The sequence below is a fragment of the Natrix helvetica genome (assembly GCF_964273705.1).
Source record: "Natrix helvetica genome assembly, chromosome: 5".
NCBI lineage: Eukaryota > Metazoa > Chordata > Lepidosauria > Squamata > Natricidae > Natrix > Natrix helvetica.
The window spans coordinates 49,762,504-49,782,464 of record NC_138551.1 but is presented as its reverse complement, the minus strand read 5'-3'; the positions used below and the strand labels follow the sequence as shown (position 1 = coordinate 49,782,464).

The 19,961-nt window shown below is 41.2% G+C and overlaps 1 protein-coding gene across 4 annotated transcripts in view; it reads right to left on the bottom strand.

Annotated features, from left to right (window-relative positions):
• Positions 1–8,586, bottom strand: part of LDB1 (LIM domain binding 1) — a 63,148-nt gene extending 54,562 nt beyond the window's left edge. The window contains exon 1 of one of the 4 annotated variants that reach the window (XM_081953510.1): positions 8,142–8,586. In XM_081953510.1, coding sequence (XP_081809636.1) covers positions 8,142–8,166 — 25 coding nt within the window. In that variant the 5' untranslated portion in view covers positions 8,167–8,586. The remainder of the gene's footprint in view (positions 1–8,141) is intronic. The other 3 variants (XM_081953509.1, XM_081953512.1, XM_081953511.1) reach the window with 3 other exon arrangements.
• Positions 8,587–19,961: the final 11,375 nt, after the last annotated feature.

The window sequence follows — 19,961 nt, the reverse complement described above, 5'->3', positions numbered from 1 at the left end:
CAATCAGAAAGGATTAGGTGACAAAGAACACAAAATACAGAGAAAAGTGCAGGATACATGAAAACAAAATTTAAAAATGTGTTTCATTGTTGTAGATCGGCAGTTAGAGGAAATTAAAAATTCCTGGTCAGGAAATCTAAAAAAACACAAGGAAAGTGTGGATGCCAGAGGGAAAAGAATTCAGATGAAGGAAATTGTCCTGGGAATCACATTCAAGAGAGATGTTCACAAGCTTAGAAAGGGGTCAGAATAGAAGTGGCAAAATGGCTGATTTCAGCAGCACATTTTTTATTTCTTAAAAAGATGTTGGGAACAAAAAGCCACTAGGAGGCAAACCGCTTCAATTTCCACTCATATATCCTCCCAAAGAATCCAAAACGGAATCACAGAAATCTAGCAGTGATTTGGACCATACCTTAACACAGGGGTGTCCAAACTTGGGAACTTTAAGACTTGTGGACTTCAACTCCCAGAATTCCCCAGCCAGCCATGCTGGCTGGGGAATTCTGGAAGTTGAAGTCCACAAGTCTTAAAGTTCCCAAGTTTGGACACCCCTGCCCTAACATCTAAGAAAGTTTTTTTTTTATGTAGGAGTGGGAACAATTTGTCTCCCAGTGATTCCTGTCTCTATTCCTACCCTTAATTCCCCCAAGGCTAAAAATGGGGCACCTTCCTCACCAGTGACATCAACTTTGACCTTCATGCTAATTGGAGATGCAAATTGCAGCCCCCAATCCTGGGAAAGCTGCCCACTCATCTTAATTGTATGGCTTTATGCCATATGTGAACCAACTGTTGTATCACAAATAAAATAATGATAAAAAGTAGCTTGTAATGTAGTGCAATGTGAACAATATTTTATCTTCATGCAGTTGTCTTTTTATTGTATCTAGTGTTATGCCAGATTTTTAAACTCAAAACTGATTTAGCTTCCCATTATTGCTTGCATGTCTTCCTTAGCCCTCCAACCTCCACTAAGAAGGAAACTTAAATCCTGAGCTAGCAAAGCTCCATTGGAGGGTAAGAAATTGAGAGTAGTTGAGAAAGAAGAGGGTTTTAGTCTCTTTCATCCCTTGCCATTTTTTCTACTGCAATCGCCTCTTCCAGCTGCTCCAGCATAGGTTTTCAGAGGTCAGTTTATCTTTGCAGATATGACTCTTGAGAGGGGAGGCCAGCTTAGGAAAGTTCTTCTCAAATATGAAAGACAGATGGTCAGGTCGAGAAGGGACCTGGGAGTTTGTTTAGAATCAGCTTCTTTCAGCAGAAAACAATCTGAGTGATTGCAAGAGAAGTAGCTGGATGGTAAAGGGGAATTCCAGTTTGCTGCAGCTTTAGCCTGTCCCAGTAGGAAGCACTTCCTGCCTCCTGCAGTCCCCCCTCCCCCAGCCTTGCCTATCCCCTCTCTATTCCCAAGACTAGTGCATGCCCAGGCGGTGCTGAGTGAGCCCCAGGCTGGCAGCAAGGAGGCTCTTTTGTATTTCTCTTGGAGGCGATTGGCTGGTGAATCCCCTAGGCAGCCAAGCGGCAGAGTACAGCGAGTTGCTGCAGTCTGGCTGGCAGGGTCTCACATGCACCCAGCATGTGACAGTTCCCAATTAACTCCTGCTCCAGTTCTGAACATACGCAGGAAAAGCCACACACATGGACAATCTAGCTCTCTCATCTCCCACCAACCGTCACCGATGGATATTTACTGCTCCTGCCTCCATTTACCACCTACTGTCTCCATCCTCATTCTACTGTTTTTCTAATCTGGCCATCGCAGGCAGCAAAGTCCTATCTCCCATTCTCTTTTCCTGGGCAACAATTCCTATCAGCATCTGAAAGCTAGTTTGCTCTAGTGGTTAAGGCAACAGGCTAGAAACCAGGAAACTGTGAGTTCTAGTATTGCCTTAGGCATGCAAGTTGTTGGCTGGGTGACTTTGGGCTACTCATTCTCTCAGTCCCGATATCAGGCTCAGGCAAGAAGCTGATCAGTCAATTCCTGTCGCAACTAAGTGGATCAACATTCAATTGACAGACCCTGCACTCACAGGGGGGGGGGGGGAGGGAGACACTAGGAAGGGGAAAAAAATTCCTGTCAGCAACTACTGCCATCCTGTGGCTTGGATAATTAAAAAAACAACAACCTCCTTCCTTTTGATTTGCCAAGCACTCTTTCAAATGTCCACTGCTAGGAGAAATTGGACATTAGCATTTGCTTAAATTTGATTCTGCATTATTTGTCTCTCTTCGTGAAATTACAGGCAGTATTTAAACCCTACAGCCCAACACTGCTCAGTCAATATTTCATTTACAGAGTTTTTTCAGGTACCTCTTTCCCACATACTCTGAATTCTTTCAAATCCATAAGCAGTGCAGATTTCCGCGGTTTCTATTTGTGTTTTCCACAAAGTCTGAATTTAATTCATGTGCTTCTCTTACAAATCATATAAACACACTGATGCTGATGAGGTTTATGCAACATAGTAAGCTAAAGCATGATAGACTAGTGTTTCAGAATGCTGTGTAAATTAAGCCAATGAGATAAGTTTATTATTCAATGTGCTGTGTAAACTATGCAATTTTAGGAATTTATTAGAATTAGTGGACAATTTTAGCTGCGCAATATGAAAAGTTAGCTAGGTCATGGCTTACTTCATTGGAAAATATACATTGTCTCACATTTTCTTGTCAAACAACCTAAGTCAAGTTTGTGTTTGTACAGCTATCCACTGAACAACATTAATCTAGTTAAATTCTCTCCTCATACTTTCTATTTTAAATTTTATTTTTGTCATTTACAAGTCAGGAGCTGTCTGTGTGCTTCCCTCATTTCTATTTGGCATTTCTGTAACAGTGGTTAGTAGCTCCAAATGGAAAAGTGGTTTCCTAACCCATTTATTACAATAACGGATTCTATGTTAAACTGCACAGTATCATTTATTTGCTAGAACGCCTATCAAAGTCAAAAGTAGGATAAAAACTGCCCCGTTCTTATTTTGAACATGCCTAGCGCTATCAGGAGAAATTATCATGTAGTTTATACTAGTTTCAAGAAGTAACACTCAGAACATTGGGATATAGACCTACGTAAGTCACTCCGGTATTTCAACCTTTAAAGAGCTTAATAAACAAAGCTAGTATTTCTTTTTAAGACTAGTTTCTGATTCAAAAGGAAATAAAATTATATCTCAGTATGTTCCTTACTGGAGGAGAAAATTCTTATTTATTGTCCATTGTATTCAGATTGGGAATCTCATTTTCTTTTAAAACAAACTTTAGCTTCTGGTCCTTAAAAAAAGGGAGGGAAATTTGCTGAAAATTTGAAAACCAAAGAATATCTTAAATACATTTCTGGAGAGGAGTGAGCAATGTTTTTGTATTGTATTGTATTGTATTGTATTGTATTGTATTGTATTGTATTTATGAAAGTGATGGTGGGACTTACAAGGGAAGGAGTTTCAGCCATATTTTCCAGTATTGACTGCTGGCAATTCAGTTTTAAAATGTAATGCCTCCAAGTCATATTTTCTGTCTGAGATTATAAAGTCAGGATGAAGGACTAAAATAATCTAGAAAGCCTCCACATTGGGACACAATACTGCAATGCAGGCACTACTCTTCCTTCGTAAATTGAAAATGTATTTATCATTGTGATTTCACACTGAACTTAACATTGAGTACTAACCTGCAATTTTACAATCCATATCAGGTGAATAGTGGAAATGAGATATACATGACAGGTAAGCAGTTTCAGTTATTTATACTCATCAATTTTAACAAAGCCAGGCAAATGTGAGCTCTTAAATATATTTTAAATGCATTATTAACAGCAAATTCGAGTAAATGCATGAAGAGAAATAAAAATATCACAACAACAACAACATAGTTAATAGTAATGTAGAATAACACAAGTAAACAGCATTGCATACTCTGCCAATGAAGAAAATGCAAGCAAGAAGGAATGGTTTCATAATACCATAAAGGGTTTTTTGTGTGTGATGTGAAATAAGGTAATATGATATTTCTTTACCATTTCACCCTTTAAAGATTTTTATTTCCAAATGCATTATAATCCACCCACCCCACTTCATAGAGAATGTTAATTAATTCATGCTAATTCATAAAAACATAGAGGAATGTGAAAACATAAGAAAAGTTTTGTGAGGAAGGTTATCTGAATTCTCAGGAATATATGACACTTTTACATTAAGAGAGGAAGGTTCTTGTTGCCCAATCCTAACTTGGAAATCCTCAGCAGCACACAAACAAAAAGCTAGAGTAAGTTTTACCTCAAGGTTAAAAACAAAAGTATCCTGTCAACAATGGCCAGAGTTACATGATCTAATCAGCCCTTGATTGTGCCTAAGAGGGAAATTTTGAGGAAGAAATTCAAAGGCACTTTGTAAAACATGCATATCAAAATCTTTAGAGATATGCAGATTTACTGAGTTTGGAAATATTATCTTTATACCTTTACTATCAAGGTAGACATTGCTATATTTTACTATTCCCAGAGGACAAGCTTATATCTTGTAGATTAATGTTTAGAGAAGCAGATAATCAAGCTACCAATATTATAGTACAGATACTTGTAGATCAATGAATGCATTTTGAAAATAGATTCAGCACATAACCATGTGATATACAATGAACTCAAAATTGTCAGTCAATTTTTCATATTAGAAACATAAAAACAGAAACCATTTACAAATCTAAACATTTTGATTATTTTCCAAGCAGACTTTTTTTTTTTGCCTGCAATCCATTAAAATGGTTTTAGAGAAAACTAGCCATGGCAATCCCCTTGAGCTGAAGTTATTCCTGCTCAATTGTGTTCAATTGTAGAAATTCTTAACAGTCCTCCGTCACTGCATGGAAATCATCATCATGCACTCTACAGAGCAGCTTCACTGAGTGAACAGTGACAAAGGGATAGCATGCCCAGCATCAGCTTCAATCAGTTATACCCTCCTTCTGCCTTATATACTTTTGCCATTCTTTTCCCTTTAAAAATGGAAAAGTTTTTTTTTTAAAAAAAAATCCGAATTTAGGGAACTGGAAAATTGCAAAGCAAAAAGCAAAGGAACAGGTCAAATTCTGGGATCAGACATTTTCCTCCACTCTAAAGAATGCCGATGAGGAAACTTGTTTTGCCTTATCCTTTGGAGAACAGAAGAAATACAGAGCTACACCATATGTAGAAATGACCAATGGAGGCAGCCCTTTTGTTATAACTTACAAATGCCACTGCTTCCTCTTTAAAGGCAGACACCCACAGCTGGAAACTCCTCCAAGTTAATGCACCCCCTCCCCAGAAGAGCAGCCACATGAGAGGTTCATTAAATGTTTCTAGCTGGCAGAAAGCCAGAACCGGAGCTTGTTTGTTCTTCGTTCCAATAAACAGTCTGTCATGAACTCCAGAGCAAAATCACAAGGAAAGCTTCAATTTGAGAAGGAAAATCATACACAAAAATATAAACCCAGCAGTTTGGTTCTTATTTGCATTTTTTTTTAAAAAGGCCACATTCAACTGTCAGGCTGATTTGATTCTTCTAGGAGGCCCTCTGAATCCCAGGACAATTGTAATACCTTATCTATAAACATGATTACATCATAACGTGGGGCATGGCATAGTAACAACACAGCATTTGTTTCAATTGCAATGATGTAGGAAGGTGAGATTTAATAAAATCCTTGCTGCATCGCAGCCCCTCCACCATCCCCAAGGCTCAGCTAAAAAGCAACATAGCAATAATGGCATTATCCTTTACAGACATTTGTGAGCATTTAGCTACAGATGCAGCAAGAATTAACCTCAAGCTCACAGAGCAAGTATGAATGTGAAATTCCCTCAGTGAAATCAGATATGTCCAAGCCGCAGCCTGGGAGCAGGATGCTGGTTCCATGAGCTATCCTGCTACCCCCCCATTTCAGTCAATGGGCAAGGAGGGAGGGGGAGAGAGAGAGGTGAAATCCTGGAAAAGTGTGAAAGGAAGTTGGGTGGGGGAAGGGGGAGAAGCCCATGCTGTGCCTGGTGCTTTAAATGTTTGGCCTGGCTTTGGAGGGAGAACACGTGACTTTCTGCTTGAGGAAGCAGCAGCCGCTCTGGCAGCTTCCAGCGGGAGATGGAGGAGGAGGACAAGGAGGTAGTAGTGGCAGTGGTGGTGGGGGAAGGGAAACAGGAAAGGAAAGGACTTGTTTAAAGCAGGGATTGCTGCAAGCTAAGGAAATAGATTCAGCCAGACAACAGGTAGGGGGCAATGGCGGAATCAGAGAGGTGAGCCACTCAAATATCCAGCATCAGAGCAGGCATGCGATTCTGGCTTTCTGGTAGGGAGGAATGGTTATGCTGCTCTATTGGAATTTACCTATATCTGGAGCAAGGAACATGATGCACTGAGACAGACAACTTGGGAAGTACTACCTGGATGTTACACAGCTGGCAGAATCTCAGCATGGAGCTGAATGCTTTTCAAGAACTGCAGGAATTCTTACAGAAAGAAACCATATCTCTGTCAACCTACAGTAGAGGAGATCATTCCTCATACCTGGAGTGAAAGGCGTCCAAATGTCAGACTTGCCTGTTGAAAAGGGCCTAATCTATCCCTGTACAATGCATAGTTCATTTATTTCAAGAAGAAAAGCTGAAATAATCCTGTTTCTAAGGAAGACCAATACCTGAATTGCATTTCCCAATTTTGGAACATATCTCATCCTAAATTCAATCTTCTCTACATTTATATGTCCTCTAGTAAACTCTAGTACTATTTATTATTCATTAAATTTATTTCCCACCTATTTCACTGTGGGAGGCTTAAGGTACTGGAGGAAGTTTAAAATAATCCAAAAGCTCCAGGAGCAAAGTTGTGGGGCAGTGGAAGAAACACATAATGTCTGTATCCAACTGTCATGGATGATCTCGGAAAGCTAAGCAATGCTAGCCTTGGTTGACACTTGGATGGGAAATGACCATGAAATTGCAAGGTTGGCTCAACTGAGAAGACAACAACAGAATGCTTCCATGCTTTTGCCAAGCAAACAATCAAGACCTGTCCATAAAGTCACTAGGAGTCAAGCTTGACTCAAGATAAATGCTGGCTTTTTTTAACCTAACAGTGTAGCATTTCCTTAATTTTCATGTGAAAGAGCCATTATAGAGTACATTATAATCTATTCAGCAATGATGAATCTGTATGTATGCCAACCGTGTTTAAAAGCTATGCAGATTCCATTTCTTAAAGGTGGAAGATGCTTGTCCATCCTCCACATAAACAGATGTTATCATCATCTTCCCCCCCCAGGCCACAAAGGCCAATTTAGCAATGGAAAGAGCTATCCCTTCACACAGCTCCTCCTCCATCGGGGAGCAAAGCTTTGCCCTGGCACAAACAGAGCAAACTCAATAACCACATCCTTGAGAATTGGCATGCCTTCCATAATGGGCATTCATGATCCTCAACTGAAGAGATGTTTCAGATGTCAACGTCCACCTCGAAGGAGAGGCCAGATCACAGAAAACTCAGCAACTCAGCACAGCTGCATCCTTCTGCTATCAACACAAACACTCCTGGCCAATGCTCTGCCCATGCAGAGAAGCCCTAGAGAATAGGACCCACTGAGGACAGGTCCCCCTCCTAACTATTTCTGTAATATGGGTATAAGTATCTATAGCTCAGCACCTCTTCAGATTACCTGCAGCATACTTCTAGTCCCCCAGTCCCCCTTTCCTTCTCCCGGAGATTGCCGCCTCTTCCAGGGATATTCCCCTTCCATAGTAACTTCCACGGATATTTACCACCCCTCAGGAACCCGACTTCTTTCCCAACTGAGACCAACAGTTAACGGCAAGTAAAACGGTGCATAGCATAGACACTGCGAGCCCCAATCCCAAACCGATACCAGACTGCCCCCCCCCCCCTGGCCAAAAAACCGAATTCCCGCGTCCGTGCATGTTGGGGAAACCTAAATTCCCAAATGCCATTTTTCTTTCTCCCTTGTCTTTTGCTGGAAGAAGGAAGATTGCTCCGAGGTTGTTTTCCCACCGACTGTTCCCAACTGCAGAGGGGCCCGGGCAGGGGCAGAGGAAGGAGAGTCCCTGGACTCGCAAAAAGGATGTACGCCCCAACCCTTCTCTTTCTCCGCGCGCCGAGACTCACCTGGGCATGCACAGCCTACTGACATCTTCACATGCCCGGCCTGGCGCAGCAAAGGTGCGACGTGCCCGCTCGGCGGGTCCTGGCATCCGCCGCTCTGAGAGAGACCCCAACCGCTGGGCAAGGCCGCCCCCGATTGTGGGGCCTCCCCGCCGGGAAGCACAGAAACCGCAGTAAGTGGGGCAGCCCGATGCCTCTGTCCCTCCGCTCGTCGGTGAGTCCAAGGCAGGGTAGGGCTGGGCTTGCGTGCGCGACACGACCCTGCGCTCCGACCGACTCGGAATCCGATCGCTGGGCTGATTAATATGCTAATTGCGCGGCGAAGGAGGAGGAGGAGGAAGAAGAGGAGGAGGAGAGCGCGAGCTTGTCAAAGTGACCTGAGCAGAGTGGCGAGCCGCGATAGGGAAGGGAAGGGCGAGGAGAGAGAAGGGGGGGAGGGGCAGCCATGTGACGCAGATGGAGAAAAACACACCAATCTCTGCCACAGTAGCCACCCTAGGCGGGCTCGCGCAAGGAGAGGAAAGGGGAGGGAACGGAAGGGAAGGGAGGGAACGCAAGGCAAGATGCGCGCTTCCATGTGTGTGTGCGCGCGCGCGCTCAGAAAAAGACATGTGCTGACACGTTTGCAGGCATGTTTGCAGGCAGAGGCACCATATAGGCTTCACTTGTGCGCAGGTTGGGGGGCGCGAATTGTGATTTAGATTAAGTAAAAAGGAAAAGAGGCGAAAAAAACCCCCTCTCATTTCCCTTTCACCGTGGCAGTACTTTTTAAAAATCCGAATTTCCGCTTTAATTGGAAATTTTCCCTCCCATTTTCCGACGAGTTCAGGCTCTCCCGATCCACTGGGCTTCGTGGGCTGAATATTTCACTGTCTGGAAAGGACAAAGTGAAGGCTCTTCCAGATTGCCTGCAAAGCCTGCTTTCCAAGGATGAGGGGATTTTTGGTTAGAAGGCTCTGCTTTGTTAGGCACAAGAAACCAATGATTTACTAGGTGAAGCCAGGTGCAAAAAGAGAAGCCGTACATAGGTGGGCAAATAGGCACTCCAGAAGTGATTAAGGGTCTTCCACAAAATAAACCTGATACTTCATTCACAGTGGGAGTGGGGTTATTGGTTTGTAGGTGAAAATGTGCAGTGATTAGGAAGTATTCAATCTATTGCAAATCATTCTGAGATCTGTAAACCCAAATGTCCCTTAAATCTGTCTCTCATTTAATCAACTTTTTTTCCAAGGAAAAAGCTGTATCCTTGTTTTTCTTTTCTTTTTTTACTACTCAATGCAGTTAACTATAAGTAGTTTTCAGATCCAGGTTAGATGATTTGCAATAAATGAAAAAAAAGTATACTGCTGTTGGAAGTTATCACCCAGCCCTCTCCCAGAAAAATGAAATATCCTAGGAAATATTGAAAAGGCAGAATATTATATTTTCCTGGATGTGAAAAAGGGAGAAACACATTTTAAAGTAAATTCCTGCAGCTTCCTGCCCATCCCCACTTTGTCAATGGGCCATTAAGAAGGCCAAGCTAGTCCACTTTACATAATAAAGAGTTATCCTCTTCAGCTCCAGAGTGATGGGATTAAGGCAGGATAATATTGGTTTGTAGGTGATATAATCAGGCTCGTGGGCTCACCCCCATAATTTAATGCCTCCCATGCTTTGCCACCCACACATGCACACGTGACACACACACCCTGCTGCCCCATGCCTGCATGCCCGGCTTTCTTGGAGACTGGGGAGGGCAAAAATGGTTCCCCCCCCCCCCCGAGACCCTCTGGAGGCCGGAAACGGACCGTTTTCCGACATCCAGTGGCTTCCAAGGAGCCTGGGGAAAACAGCCCAACACGCAAACCAGAAGTTCAGGAACGGACTTTCAGGTTGCCCGTTGGGCCGTATTTCTCCATCTGAAGGCTTCAGGAGGCTTCCATAAAGCCTCTGGAGGGCGCAAACCAGAAGTCAGTTCCCAAACTTCCGGTTTGCACATTGGGTGTTTTTTCACCTTCAGGAGGCTTCCCTAAAGCCTCTGGAGGGCAAAAAACAGCCAAAAATCAAAGCCGAAAATCAGCTCTGGAGCTGACAGGGCAACACCTTGTGTGCCCTCAGAAATGGCTCACGCGTGCCATAGGTTCATCATCACGGACCTATCACTTTGATTGTGACTGATGAGTCCTTAAATCTGTGCTCTACAACAGAGACCACCAACTGGTGGTCCATGGACCACTGGTCCGCAAGAAAATTTTGGTGGTCCACAGAAAAATCTTTGCATTTTTTCTATTGCACTAAATCAGGAATCCTCAAACTATGGTCCCTGGGCCGGATATGGCCTGCTGAAGCAATTACTTCCACTCGCTGACAGGATGGTGTCCTTCAGGCACTTAGCTTGGCTGCCTGTTGAATAGCTCCAGCATTTTCCTCCCTGGGAGTCCAGGTGCTTCAGTGAGCAGTGCACGAAACTTCAGCTGGGCTCCTCGAATGACAGAGTTTGCAGGGGGCCAATCTAGCGCCAGGGCTGGCTACAAGCCGTATTTGAGATTCCCAGCTGCAATGGACAGCAAATCTAGGGTTGACCCCTGGACTCTTCTCTCTTCTAACAGGCGGCCAAGCTAAGTGCCTGAAAGACCCCATCCCGTCACGAATTCAAATTAGTGGTCCACGGGATTTAAAATTTAAAACCGAAAGGTTGGTGACTCCTGCTCTATAGAATCATTGTATGCTACTCCTTCACATTTTTTCCATCTTACTTTCTGGGTTCTGATTGACCTTTTTTTATCTGTTTTGTTTTTTGCATTCAAAATTTAGTACATCTTCCAGATTTCCTTTTGCTGAGATTCAATCTTTCTTAAAAGTAAGAGAAACATCCTACAATTAGTTATTAAATAGAAAGCATAAAATCAACAAATAACTGAATATATTCATAATATATCTAAGAAACCTATTTAAGAGATTTCAACTCTGATTTGAAACAAAAACAAAACATGATATGATTAAAAAACTGTTAATATTATGCTGGTATTAAAAGTGGCAAAATTAAATGAACACTTGTTAATTATCATACATATACATACTTATATTGTACATGAAAGAACTTTTCCCCTGTATTCATGATAAACTATAAACTACGTGTAAGGAATTATTATTTTGATATTGCCATCAGAAAAATGATCTATACTTCCTTAACAGTAATCACCAAATATTCTATTTCTTCATAATATCTGTAGAGGCCTTGTAGAAAGCCTCTTTATAGATGTTCTGGTTCATATCTTTACATAAAAATGAATAGATAGGCAGGCTTTGATTAATTATTTAGTCCAACTGAGGGTAAACCTGTGTGATGGTAGATTCCTTCAGGGCAGATTTCTTACTAAGCAGCATGTCCTGCAGCCAATGTAAATGTTGAACCAAAGGGATTGTGCATTAATGGGTTTGGTTCATGTTTCCCTAAACAAATAATGGAGAGACATACATTTTATACTGTTATTAAAGAGTAATGTTTTCTGTTATTATTCACCACAATTTTGCCAATACACCTCTTTTCAGATTAATAACTCCCTGGATTACATAAATCACGAGAAGGAATATGTATCATATTTCAAGAAAAGGACTGGTCAATATAAAAATTTCATTTGTTTTAAAAAAAAACATACCAAACTCTTTAGGCTTCTGTATAAGAGGGGAAAAATTAGTGCTTTGATATAATATGCCTATTTGACCAATCTTTTACCTTTTTAAAAAAAATCCAGATACTTGATAAATTAGAGTTGAAGTTAGAATTATACCGTTCTTTTAAGAATTAGACTGCAGCATAGGATAGTTTTATTTATTTATTCTTTCTTTTAGAGTATTTTGTCAATTGTATGCCTCTTTTGCCTTGGATATGATATTCGTTATCAAATGTATTTTTAAATGGCTGACCAGAGCAGATTCTTACATGGATACAGTAATTCCAGAGTTAGGCAGCACCCTCTCTATCTCCTTAAGAATGAATGACATAATAGGCTAATATATTGTGGGAATAATGGTTAAACACAAGTAAAGCATACTTAAGATAACCTGGAAATTTTTTCATAGTCTTACACCTTATCTGGAACCAGGAAAGTGTCTTCTTCATCTGTTAGAAAAACCATTCTTGATGGTTGTAACCCTATAGAAAATGCACAGAGGCAAAGATGATGTCATTAGCTAAGGTCTCATAGTGCCTGTGTCTGGTGAAGAAACCAGTTGGGAATTTTCCAGCAGTTTTAGCAAAGGACAAAGAAATCACAGAGGAGATGTCATGGGAGGAGTTGCTGTAATAAAAACATAAAAAGGAGGCCCTATAGGGAACACGAGGTTCCTGCTGACTGGAGCCAGATCCTTTAGCAGGAATTGGTGGTATGAAAGAGATTTCCAAGCATGAGCTCATTTTGGCAAACCAGATAGAAAGTACTGCTTTACTGTTAAAATCTAGCTTTACGTTTCCAGAATGGGAAAGGGAAAGCTAGAAAATATTCTTAATTTCTCAGAAGAAATTGCACACAACTTCAAAATGAAACTTGCTTTTTGATTAGATGTTAAGAAGCCACGCACTGAGGACAAAGTCACATGTTTTATAGAAATTCAAGATTAGAAAAAACTAACTTATTAGCAGAATTAAGTCAACACAGCTATAAAGAAAAATGACACAAGATAAAATAGTTTACAAAAGACACACTGGAGAAAGTAAAACAGTCTTTCCAAAGATACAACTTATTTAAACTATAGGAGAAGAAGCTACCTTTAAGTGAGTTAACATTTCACTGGCTAATCTGATCCAACTGATTGGCTGATTATGGGCCATCAAGTTGTTGTCAACTCTGACTGAACACAAAGATATTCTCCAGGACAATCTGTCCATAATTTTGGAAATGCAAACAGCATGGCTGGGACAACAGGAAAAATGTGGTTATTATCAAGCTGTTGCATATAGTTATTTTAGCTCCATTCTGAATTCAAATCACAGAGTAGAATTTACAGTGTGGGATTTTTGAGCATGGATTTTCCTGTGAAAATGTAATGATTTCGATTTTTCTTTTCTAAAGCCTAAAAAGAACATGGTCTACTGATAAACTATTTAGATGAATTTCCTGGGTAAATCCAGCTCATAGGTGATACTATAGCAAGCTGTAGAATAACACATGTCTTTGTTCTCTTTGCATTCCTACAAAGAGGAGTAAGTGGAAAGCAATGTTGCTGATCTACATCAAAAAAGGTCTGAGTGTGTCATAGATCTTGCAACCTTGATTAGATCTGAAGTAATCAGGAGGTCAGCAGAAGTCTATCAACATGCACTCATAGCTTAGCCTCTGATGTATTGCACAACACACAGTTGTTTAGCTCCTGAAAGCTTTCTGCTAAATTATTTTTCCCTTTTCAGATACATTTTTCAAAGGCTTCTTTAAACCAGGAAAAAGAGCTTGAGAAACTGGCACCTGGGAAGAAAGGATAGGAGAAATATGCAGTTGCCGAGTTCTCAATTCTAATATACTTTAAAAACAACTCATATCTGAAATGTGCTAGTTTTAGCCTTTCCAAAGTGACGCTTTGTTCAGTATTGATGGCAGTAAAGAGCTATACATTCAAGTTTGAAGATAGGTTATATGGGCAGTCAACTTAGAATTTAATCCAGAGACATTTCCCTTATGTTTATTTAATATTACATGTATCTTCCATCTTTCTGTTGTATAAACACTCAGCAGCTTAGAACAATTTAAAATGCATAATATAAAACACAGTAAAATAGTATGTAGTTGAAATCATTTCATTAAAATATTGTGGATCAGTATCTGCTTAGCCTTCTATTTCAGCACAGGGATCTAAGAATAATTCTTTTTTTTTTATGGGAGCATTGCTATACTAGAGTTTGTATTGATTTTTCCCAATATATTCTCAGGTAGAGGATTTATTTATCCAAAGACATGTGCAGCATTTATTCATCCAGAGATTACAGAGATTTCTGTTCCTTTTAAAGGGTTGTCAGTTTCTTTAAAGTTGTTTTTTAAAAAAGCTGCTGTCCTTACGTTAAGCATGCTGAAATTCAGGTACTGGTACTTGCTCGATCTTGGAAGGTGTAGGCTCCAGTCTGGGCTGAAGAAATCCGGATAACCACTAGATGGCAGCAAAAAGACAGCTCTAATTTGTAACTATTCCCAGAGTGACCACACTTACTCAAATCTGGCTGTTCTTACAGGGAGCTCTGCAGATGCTGAGATAAGCAGCTAACTCTTCTGTGTTGAGAGCTGCCTGGACTTTTGACTTCTGTGGCATGGAGTTCCACGGGAGTTCTGATAATAACTGTAATATCAAGAGGAGGGGAGCTAAGCGTTAAAATGTTTGCAGACATCCCACTGAATGCATGCCATCTCACTTTGAAGTAAAAATAATTTATTAATTTGTTTAATTAATAAATAGAAAATGATGTATCCAGATAAACATTAGTTGGTTGGTCTTTCTGCTAACTAGGTTTGGGTAATACAGATGCTTGTTTATACCTCAGATTCAGAAGGCAAAATAAAAGGAATTGTTTGAACTCTGAGAGTTGTGCTTTCATGCTTTGGAGGGATGTTAGACATTTAAGATTGGGGAAGATATTAAAAACCCCACTGAGAGGACCATAAACTGGCTCCAGTTTTGTAACCATCCAGACATGTACAGTAGTAGAAAGACTAGTAATTTAAACACAAAGATGACCGCTGTAATTCTCCCTCAGTTATTTATATTAGGGTTAAGTTATGCTGTTTCTTTTTCCACACAATAATGTCTAAATTAAAATTATATGAAGAGGAGTAGGTAATGGAAACAATGGTGACTGATTCCTCACTTCTGAAGCTATTGTCCGACTTTTTTCATCAGGCTAACCTGGAACCAATTAAATGGTGGACAAGAATCCAGAAATTTCCAATAATAGGGTTTATGGTAGAAAAGTTGTCAGGTCCAAAACCAAAAATAAGACATGTTGACTCTTCCAAGCTGTTTTCTTTTTTGTTTCATACCTGTAACAAAATCTTTCCAGACTGAATACTCTACTAACTGTACCTACAATATATTATGAACTATAATTAGTTCCCGACTTACGACCATAATTGAGCTGTCTGTTGTTAAGTGAGATACCATATTTTTCAGAGTATAAGATGCATAGGAGTATAAGACACACCAAGGCTTTGAAGAGGCAAATTTAAAAAAAAAAGTTTTTGAACTCTGCAGATCTCCCCAAAACAGCCGGTTTTTCACAAAAACGGGCCTGGTTTTTTTTTCAAAAAAAGGGGGGGGGCGTAAATAGCCTTTAGGAGGCTTGTACAGTGCTCCTGAAAGGGGTGCCCCCCCCCCCAAAATGAGGAAAAACTGGCCTGTTTTTTGTGGGGGGAAAAAAGAGCATGCATAAGCCTTTAGGAGGCTTATAGAGTGCTCCTGGGGGGAGGACAAAATTGAGCAAAAAGCGCCCCATTTTCTGCTCATTTCTGCCCGCCCCAGCCCCCAGGAGCACTCTGCAAGGCTCCTAAAGGCTATGCACGGCCATTTTGGTGAAGGGGTGGGGTTTCAGGAGGCAAAAAATGCTGTATTCAGTGTATAAGGCGCACCCAGATTTTCAGCCTCTTTTTTGAGGGGAAAAGGGTCACTGTTCCCTCTAAGGTGCGCGGCCGCGCAGGTGGCAAGAAAACACCGCGCAGCAGTTTCCAACTGCCGCGCAGTGTTTTCTACTGTCACAGGCGCCGGAGGCTGGGGAGGTCCTTTGCAGACGGCTAGAACTGGCCGCCCGCAAAAGACCTCCCCGGACTTGTTTTGGTGAGTGCGGGGCGACTGACGCTAGTTCAGGAAAGCAAGCCCGGGGAGGTCCTTTGTGGGCGGCCAATCCCAGCTGCTTGCGCCCGGCGCTGCAGCTAAAGTAAAGCCCCTGCCGCTACCAGAATATCTGCTGCCGCCTCCTCCACCTCTAACAGCACCACCACATTTGCTGCCCGACGCTGTGGCAGAGGTGAAAAGCCACCAAAGCTCCCGCTGGCGCCCCCACCCATGGCAGCGGCGCCTCCCCCTCCGTTCAGAGCACCTGAACTGAGCCCCGCGTTACCCCTGCCCCCTCCTCCTCTGCTGTGCTTTTGAGGAGCCATGAGGCCGCAGGAGCCAGTAGGAAGGCGGCGGAGGGGGCGGGAGCAGGGGAAAAAGGCCTCATGGCTTCTCAAAAGCACGGCGGCGGAGGAGAAGGCAGCAGGGGTAACGCGGTGCCCAGCTCAGGTGCTCCGAGTGGACGGGGGCGCCAGCGGGAGCTTTGGCGGCTTCACTCCAAATATGGTGGTGCTGTTGGAGGAGGAGGAGGTGGCAGCTGTTATTCTGGTGGCGGCAAGGGCTCGTCATCGGCATCTTCAGCGGCAGCCCTGCCCCCTGTGAAAAAAACCGAACATGGAGCAGATCCACGCAGATGACGTCGCCGCAACATGACTGGAGGAGGAATTCTGGGAGTTGAAGTCCACAAGTCTTCAAGCTATCAGGTTTGAAGACCCTGGGTTTTTTTTTTTCTAAAGGGTTAGGGGTGCAAGGGTCTTGCAACTTGACAGCTTTAAGACTTGCATGCTTCAATGCCAGAGTTCCTGAGCCAACATGACTGGAGGAAGAATTCTGGGAGTTGAAGTCCACAAGTCTTAAAGCTGTCAGGTTTGAAGACCCTGGGTTTTTTTTTCTAAAGGGTTAGGGGTGCAAGGGTCTTGTGACTTGACAGCTTTAAGACTTGCACGCTTCAAATGCCAGAGTTCCTGAGCCAACATTTTGATTGCTAAGCAGGAGCGTTGTTAAGTGATACTGACATTATATAACACTTTTAATTAAGCCAGTACCTTGAAGAAACATAACTTTGAGTTTCAAATAATACTGATTTCGTTGTTGTCTTAGGTGACATCTGTGAAAAAAATTCAGGTGCTCAGGCATGAAAATGTGCCGCTCAAACACTATACTTTTCTGCTCACACTGAAAAAAAATTAGAGGGAACATTGAAAAGGGTGCGTCTTATATTCCGAAAAATATGATAGTTGTTAAGTGCATTTTTCCCTGCTTTACCACTCTTTTTGCCACAATTGTTAAGTGAATTGCTGCAGTTCTTAAGTTTGTAACACACTTGTTAAGTGAATCCTACTTGCCCATTGACTTTGCTTGTCAGGTTGCAAAAGATGATCCCATGTTCCCATGACCCTGGGACACTGCAACTGTCATAAATATGAGTCAGGTGCCAAGAATCTGAGCTTTGATCATGTGACCGTGTAGATGCTACAACAGTCATATAAAAACTGGTCATAAGTCACTCTTCAGTGCTGTTGCAACTTTGAGTGGTCACTAAATGAACTGTTGTAAGTCAAGGGAGAGAAAAACGCCCTCTAATGGCCACCTATATATAGGCATGTATTGCTGAATCATCTTCATTGCATCAGCTTAGAGTTTACAGGTTACAACCTTATATCAGCTGGCAGCTATTAAATCCTCATTACCTGACACTTCATTAAGAACTGAAGGAAACTCTCTTAATGAATGCCATAAAACTTGCAATTTCAAAGGTTCTTAATATTTGAAAGCAGTAAAAAAGGAATTCCAAAAGTGATTAAGAAATGAGACTTGGACAAATTTTGTGTCCAAACAGGTTGCATTATAACTAAGTTTAACCGCTTGACTCACAAATAAAAAAGCCAGAAGACCAGACCAGACCTTGGGTTTAGTGAGCAAAAATATACGACCACTGTTGATTACAAATTAAGGTTAAATGTGCTATTCCCTAACCACAATATAATCCATGATCTGGGTTCAAAAATTATAGCCTAACTACAAAGTAACGGTGCAGGTTGTGCAGATCAACCTAGGTGTTCAATAACATGCTTTTATTAATGACTCAAATGCCTAAATTAATTTTTATTAATGACTCAGGAAGAAGAAAATTTAGGTGGGAGGTACAGACCAGTTCCATTGCTACTCCACCCTCATATATGCACACATTAATTCCCAATGGATAACTTAATTACTCAAGGTGAATTTCCAGTACAGGAAATTGCAACCATTTGTTTGGTGACCTTTCAAGGTTACAACAGCCCTGAAAAAAATGACTCATTACAATTTTTCACACTTACAACTGTTGCAGCACCTCCACAGCCACATTGTCAAAATTCATAGGTTTGGCAACTGGCATGCATTTATGAAGTATGCACTAATTCCCGTAGTATAACTTTTTTAAACAGGAAAAATGTATGTGGTTAAATAATCCACATTATGTGCTCCAGAATGAATACCTAAACTTATCAAAAATCCACAAAAGCTTGGGATGTACCATCAACAATAACAACCAGGGAAGAGACCACCAAACGCTGCTGGACGACCGTAGTGAGTCTTTCATTTCTGGTTCACTTTGGCATGGGTGTTTCTTAATACCCTGTTTCCCTGAAAACAAGACCTTCCCGCAGAATAAGCACAATTGGCTTTTGAACACACGGGCTAAAATAAGCCCTCCCCTGAAAATAAGCCCTCCCCGAAAACATTGCAACAGAGCATTAGCCATGAGGTGACCACGCTTGCCACCTCCTGCACCTCAAAAATAACAAGGCCTCCCCGAAAATAAGGCCAAGTGCTTATTTTGGGGGGTCAAAAGAAAATAAGGCTCTGCCTTATTTTCGTGGAAACACGGTATACCTTTTTGCTACAGGGTACTCCAATCCTTACAGAGGCTTTGGCATATTCAAAATGTCCCTGCTACCGTCTGCAGCTCTCTATAAACAGGGCAGGAAGCACCGAAGTGCCACCTAGAGAACAAACCAGGAAAATATGCACAGCATGATGGTTTTCACTTTCTTAAGTCTCCTGTTATGGGCATGATGTGCTCTAATGAAAGGTCATAATTTATTTGTTTTATTTATTCCTCACCTTTGTTATCTTGTAGTTAATAACTCAAGGTGGCTAACATACCTAATGCTTCTTTCTCCTCCTATTTTCCCCATAACAGCAACCCTGTTGCTGTTGGGCTAAGAGAGTGTAACTGGCCCAAAATCATGTAGCTGGCTTTCAGGTGGGACTAAAACTCACAGTCTTCTGGCTTCTAGTTTGGCGCCTTAACAACTACACCAAACTGGCTCTTTGCTAGACCTGCACTTCTTTCTGGAAGTCCCCATTTTTCTTAGCTAACAATGGCAAATCGCTATGAGTATATCAAACCTGTATACCATACTACAATTTATTATTGTTTCGATCACTATGTTGTATCATGCATTGGCAATATATTTATTAGAAATTGACAGATTGAAAAGGATAGTAAGCAAATGAATGGATGATAAAGGTATCAAGGGCTACATATTATCTCCACTTTTGCAAGCAATGTATATTAATGTCTTATTACTAGGAAATTTGAGTAGGAAGATGTCATAATGCTCATGTCTTCTTAACAGATTTTCCACTGGTATCTGTCTGGCTTTTGTGGAAATAGAATATTGGCTTTAAAAGGTCTTCAGTTTGATCTAGCATGCACTTTTCTTAGACTTGGCAAAAGTAGATGACAATCTATACCCTACACGTAGATTATGCATTACAGCAGGAATAAAAAGACAGAATCTGTAAAAAGCTACACCCATTTCTGTCATCAGAAAGGACTTTATTCTTACTATAAATTTATTTCACTCAAGTGGGTTATGGAAAAGAAGGATTTCAAAACAGTCAGATATATCGTATTAGGCATATAAAAATATTGGCATATAAAACAATGAAAGATACAAAGAATCAAAGGCATAAAAATAATAAAAATACTTATCATAAATCTACTGAACTAGAGAAAACAATCTTTACTTAGAAAAA